General features: G+C 71.0%; 3 protein-coding genes across 3 annotated transcripts in view; 1 reads left to right on the plus strand and 2 right to left on the minus strand.

Moving 5' to 3' along the window:
* Window positions 1-71: 71 nt before the first annotated feature.
* On the plus strand, window positions 72-659 carry H696_02145 (hypothetical protein; the record flags this gene model as incomplete). Its single annotated transcript, XM_009496041.1, has 3 exons — window positions 72-147; window positions 259-431; window positions 555-659. 3 exons carry the CDS (start codon window positions 72-74, stop codon window positions 657-659), a joined length of 354 nt encoding a protein of 117 aa, XP_009494316.1.
* Window positions 660-673: 14 nt separating this feature from the next.
* Window positions 674-4,307, minus strand: H696_02146 (hypothetical protein; the record flags this gene model as incomplete). Its single annotated transcript, XM_009496042.1, has 3 exons — window positions 674-2,453; window positions 2,708-3,514; window positions 3,663-4,307. 3 exons carry the CDS (start codon window positions 4,305-4,307, stop codon window positions 939-941), a joined length of 2,967 nt encoding a protein of 988 aa, XP_009494317.1. The 3' UTR covers window positions 674-938.
* A 469-nt stretch (window positions 4,308-4,776) lies between these two features.
* The window catches only part of H696_02147 (hypothetical protein), a 15,793-nt gene continuing 14,769 nt past the window's right edge, over window positions 4,777-5,800 (minus strand). Inside the window, exons 15-16 of the mRNA XM_009496043.1 lie at window positions 5,189-5,794; window positions 4,777-5,016 (exon numbers count right to left, since the gene is read on the minus strand). Coding sequence (XP_009494318.1) covers window positions 4,945-5,016; window positions 5,189-5,794 — 678 coding nt within the window. The 3' untranslated portion in view covers window positions 4,777-4,944. The remainder of the gene's footprint in view (window positions 5,017-5,188; window positions 5,795-5,800) is intronic.

The following is a 5,800-nucleotide window of genomic DNA, read 5'->3' on the forward strand; positions in this document are numbered from 1 at the left end:
ACACACACACACACACACACACACACACACGCTTGCGCGTGCATCTCCCTCCTCAAGCCACAATCTCGAAGATGGTACAGGAGATGCTGCCCGACGATGTGACCTGCGCGCGCGACGCCTATGACGTCCTGATGTCCTGCTGCATCGGTGCGTGCCCCCTTGCTTTCGCCTCCCTCCTCCCCCCTGCCCTCTCCCCCGCGCACATGCATCGATGCCTGCCCGCCTGACACGCCGACCCATGCACACGCGCGTCGGCAGAGTTTGTTCACCTCCTGGCGGCCGAGGCCAATGAGATCTGCGAGGCCGAGCAGAAGCGCACAATCCTGCCGGAGCACATTGTTGCGGCGCTCAAGCGCCTGGAATTCGGCGAGGAGTTCCTGAAGCCCGTGGAGGAGGCCTTCCCCGAACACAAGAAGGACGCCAAGGAGCGGGTGCGTGTCCCTTGGCCCGCCTCTCTTCTTTTTTTTTCGCCCCCCCCCCCTCGCTTCCTCGGCCATGCATCTGCCCGGACAACGCCCGCTCGCTCACCCGCACGCACAACGCCCCTGCACCAGACAACCGAGCGGCGCAACCAGCGCGAGAAAAGCGTCGTCACCGATGAGATGCTCCGGCAGCAGCAGGCGCTGCTGGACAAGGCCCGCGAGAAGTTCTTCAATTAGACACGGCTGCCCGAATTGAATACACCACAAAAGACACACATACACCCACGTGCAAGGAGGAGAAGCCCCGTATATGTATAAAAATAGGCCAAGAGGGCACTTCGTGTCAGGCTGCACGCGGTTTTCGGTGCACTTTTTTTTTTTTCGGACACAGGGGGGAAAGCGAGCCGGGGGGTCTTGTGCGCCGATTGCCGATCGCCGATCGCCGGCCGTCAGACGGATGCCTACACAGCGGGACCCCCCCCCCCCCCCCCCTGCCCCCCGGCACCTCCGCCCCGGCTACAGGTCATCCGGCCGGAGGGCCAGCCCTGGCAGGCGGTCCGCCACGCAGACCACCCGCCGGCGGTCGGTCGACGTTAGCAGCACCGCCCCGCGAGCCGGGACCAGCGCCACATGCGCCGGGGCCTGGTCCTCGAGGCCGGGACCGAACAGAGCCCCCCCCGTGCCGAGAGGCCACTCATGGCGGATGGCCGCCGGCAGGCGAGCAACCCCGGCCAGGGGAGAGGGCTCCAGTTGCGGGTGGTCCAGCAGGTGCAGGTCCAGCAGCGCAAAATGGCGCCCGGGCCCGGGCGGCCCATCGGCCACCAGCACCAGGCACATGGTCGGATCGACCAGCGTCAGGTCCAGGATGGCGGCCCAACGCCGCGGCATATCCAGCACCAAGTGCAGACCGGCCACACAGGGGATGGGCCCGCGGCTGGCATCCGGCCCGGGCCCCGGGCCCCGGTGGACCCGGCCACAGGTGGCCACGCAAACCAAGTGCACCCGACCGGGCTGGGCAAAGGCCCCGCCATTGCTCGCCGGCTGGGGCTGCTCAATGGCCGGGTGCAGGTGCAGGTGGTGCTCGGCCGGGGTGCCGGCCTCGGGCGGATCGCCTGGCGCCCGACACCGGAGCCGGGGCTCGAACACCGGCGGCAGGGCCCCCTCCAGCAGGAAGCCCGCTCCCGGGCGGACCCCCGCCCCGGGGCCCAGGACCAGCCCCTCGGCCGGACTGGATGGCAGGAGGCTGGCCCCCAGGCCGGGGTCAGGGCCGCGGGGCGCCTGCCGCCAGGCCCCACTGGCCCGGAGGTGGAAGTCCGCCTGCAAGTGGGACAGCTGCTCGCGCAGGGCCAGCAACCCCGATGCCAGGCTGCCTCGGGCAGATGCGGCGAGGATGCCGGCCAGGCCCGGGACCGGGCGCCCGGCAACCGGCCCCGGCCCGGCGATGAAGAACCCGAAGTACTCGTCGAAGCGGCAGTCGGCCCCGCGCACGGCCATGCCGCCGGGGTGGACCGGCCCCTGGGCCGGCCGGCCGACAAACAGCCGCTCGATGGTGGCCGTCAGCTGGGCCTGGGAGAAGGCCTCGCCCGAGGAGGCCGAGGGGTCGGCCGAGCGGGCGGCCGCCGCGGCTGCCGCCGCCGCCGCCGCCGCCCGCGCACCCTTCTCCCGGGCCGGCCCGGCGTCGGCATCCTCGTCGTCGCTGGCGCCATCGGTGGCCGCCTCATGCAGGGCCGCGTCGATGCCCTGCAGCCAGGCGAAGAAGTGCACCAGCTGCTCGGTGTGCGACTCGACGGCCACCCGGCAGTGCTCGAACTGCGACATCAGCTCCGCCGTGGTGCTGATCATCCGGCGCAGGGTGGGCTCCGAAAGGGCGAGCCCCGGGCCGGCCGCCGAGCCGGGCCCCGGGGCCGACAGCGGCAGCAGCAGCTCCAGCTCGATGAGCAGCGCGCGCAGCGAGGGGAGCGTGAAGTCCGAGATGATGTTCAAGATGCTCTGGCTGGCGAAGCGCAGCAGGCGCACGAGCTTCCGCCGGCGCTGTGCATTTCCCCGCGCGCCAGGGGGAGAGGCAGAGACGGAAAGCGCCAGGCGGCGAGGGAGCGAGGGAGGGAGGGAGGGAGAATGGAGCAGCCCGGCAGGACGGCGCGCCACCCCGGACAGGGGTCAGCCACATGTGGACCGGCAGGGCCGGCGATACAGCGAAGAAGGAGGGGCAAAATGAATGAGGCAGGGGCCAGAGGGAGGGGGCAAAAAAAAAAAAAGGCCCACAAAATGCCTCCGGGCTGGCGCACCTCCGCATGGTACGACGAGGACAGGAGGTCCGCCACATAGCCCGGCGTCAGGCCGGTGGACAGGGCACTCAGCAGGGACAGCCGGATGCGGCTCAGCAGGCGCTGCTCCGGGTCGCCGGCAGCCTCCCCGGCCGGGTCCTCGGCGTCCTCATCCGCCGGCATGGCGGCGGTGGCGGCCCGCGAGAAGCCCAGCAGCTCGGCCTGCACGCAGGACCAGGCATGCCGGCTCCGGGCATAGGTGGTGGCCGCCCAATTGAGCAGGACCTCCGCCCGGCGGGTGTACACGCTGAGCTCCTTCAGCAGCGGTCGCGCATGATGCAAGTCCCCCGAGAGGAAGGCGAAGGCCTCGGCCGGCTGGGGCCCCGGCCGCAGGCACAGCACGCTGGCCAGCGGCCCGCCCGTGGCCGACCAGGACAGGCAGGCCGACGTGCCGGCCGCCATGGCATCGGTGCCCGGCGCCGCCGCGCCCGGGGGAGGGATGTCGGGCCCGGTGGCCGGCACGCCGGTCAACCGGGCCGGCCCGGCCGCCGCCCCGAAGAACATCCCCAGGCTCAGGGCATTGGGCCAGAACACCGAGAAGGCCGGAGTCCGGCCAGCGGCCCGGTCAGCCGGCCCATCCAAACATGCCAGCACCACATCCGGCGAGGTGGCCGGCTCGGCGGCCGCCCGGCCCACCAGCCTGGGCAGCTCCGGCGGCGACACCGCCAAAAACCCGGCCGGCAGGTCCGACGACTGGAGCTCCAACGCGTCGAGCGGCGCCGGCCGCGGGGGCGGGCACAGGCTGCGCGCAAATTCCTCCTTGAGCGACTGGCCATCGGTCGGGCGGTCAGTGCCGGGGCATCACTTGTCTTTGGACTTGGCACCGGCCGGTGCTCGACCCCCCCCCCCGGGCCGGCTGGCCGGCACGCGCGCCGACGCGAGCCCACACCGAAGCCGCAGCGACAGGCGAACGTACCGTCATGCGGCCGCTACCCATGTCAGGCGGCGGGATCTTGGCCAGCGAGTCGTGACGGCGCCCCCCCGGCATGCAGCGCTCCGCAGGATGCCGCGACGCCAGGAGAATGGCCGCGTCCGCGCTGAGGGACACGGCGAAGCGCGCCCCACAGGCGAACGACAGGAGGCAGGCGCGCGGGGCCGTCAGCCAGGCAACCGAGCAGGGGAGGCATGCGCCATCGCCAGGCTGCGTGACATCCACCGCCGGAGATGCCGGGCCCTCCGACAAAGACCCCACCATCGCCAGCAGGTCCTCCGGCCGGAGGGCCCACACCAGGTCCCCGGAGTGCACGGAAAACAGGACCACCAGACGGAGCCCGGCGCTGGACTTGGGGCTGCTGCTGCTGCTGCTGCTGCGGCTGTCACCGCTGCCAGGGCGCAGAAACAGCGGCCCGTGCCCGCCGCCAGCCGCCGGCGCCCGGAGGTCAAAGCATGCCAGGGCCAGCTCGTCATCCGGACTGATGTCCAGCCGGGTGGGGCTCGGCAACAGCGACAGGCCGCCCCGGTGGCCTGACACCTCAGCCGCCAGCCCCGGCGCCAGGTGCCGGCGCCAGTAGCCCGAGGTGAGGAGCACATCGCGCAGGGCGCTGCTTGCGGCCTGTGCCATGCTCACAAGATGGGGAGGGGGGTGCGTCAGAAGAGCGGCACCGGGCGGGGGCAGGAACAAAAAGATGGATGTGTAAGGGCGGGCGGCGGAGGCGCGGACATGAGGAGAGGAAGTGCCCGGGCCCCTCGGCGGGGAGTGTCCCGCGCACGCGTCCTGAAAAAAAACAAACAAATAAGCGCCAGGCACACCGCACACACCGGCACCGAAAGGCCCCTCCCCCCCCCCCCGCACCGGCCGAAGAAGTATGCGCGAGCTCGCCGGCCGAGCAATCCCGCCGGCATCGGGCCGCGGGAAGCGATGCCAATTGCCAACGCATTCGGGCGCCCGGGATCCAGGGCGCGAGAGTGCGCGCGGCGGTCCCGGCGCCCGGTTCCTGACCCTCCCCTGAAACGCATAGACACACACACAGACACACACACACACACACAGGCACACACAGGCGGGCGTCACCGCCCTGTGGCCCTGTCTCTGCCAGCAGGTACATGCCCCATACAAATGACATAGGTATATTGGTGAATGTGCCCACGGGCCCGGGCCTTCGTTCCGCGCCCAGCAGGCGAAGGACGGCAGGCAGGGAAGATGAACATCAACAGGGAGCCGGTGACACACCGGCACCATCAAAGGTGCGGCCCTTCCCCTAGGCCAGGGACGGGCCGCCGAAGCTCTCCTCGAACAGGCGCTGCGAGAGACGCATGTACTTCTCGACCTCCTGAAAGACCACCGCCAAGAGAGGACCCGAAGAAGTGGCGGCACCAGCGCGCATGTGCGACCGGAAGTGGCAAGGCCCCCCCGGGGGACGAGAGTGTCAGTCACGGAGGGGCGAGGGCAGGGGAAAAGAAAAAGGCACGAGGACAAAGGGGGGGGGGGGGAATGGCACGAACCGCTGGCTCCGAATCACTGAGCGGCACGAAGCGCTCCTTGGTGCCGGACGGGTAGGCCGACAGGGGCGAGGTGGCCGCGGCCGGGCTGGCATCCGGCACACCGGACAACGAGGACGCCGGCGGCGGGATGGCCGACCGGCTGGTGGTCGACGACCGCGACGACCGCCGGAACAGCCCGCCGTCGGAGGCCGACGTGGAGGCGGCCGCGGGGGCGGCCGACTCGGCGTGGATGTGCACCGAGCTGGCCGACGGGGTGACCGCGGCCGAGCGCTTGCCGGTGGCCACGCTGGAAACCACATTGGCCAGCGAGGTGGGCACATAGTAGATCATCAGGCCGCTCTGGTGCAGGAAGGACCCGGCATCGCGCCGCGCCGGGGAGCCGAGCATCGGCGCCGGGCTGGCAGGGGCCGAGGCCGCCGCGACCGCCGCCCCGGCGCCCTGCTTCGGCGGGGCCACCAGCACCCAGTCGACCAGGCGATCGAAGGTGACAAACCACTTGACCGAGGGCCCGCGCGCGTCCACATACAGGATGCCCTGGCGCGCGAAGTACAGGCTGGCCGACTCGCGGCGGATGTCCAGATGGTTGATGTAGTCCCAGGTGAAGAACTGCGA

Source organism: Fonticula alba (genome assembly GCF_000388065.1).
Source record: "Fonticula alba strain ATCC 38817 unplaced genomic scaffold supercont2.3, whole genome shotgun sequence".
NCBI lineage: Eukaryota > Rotosphaerida > Fonticulaceae > Fonticula > Fonticula alba.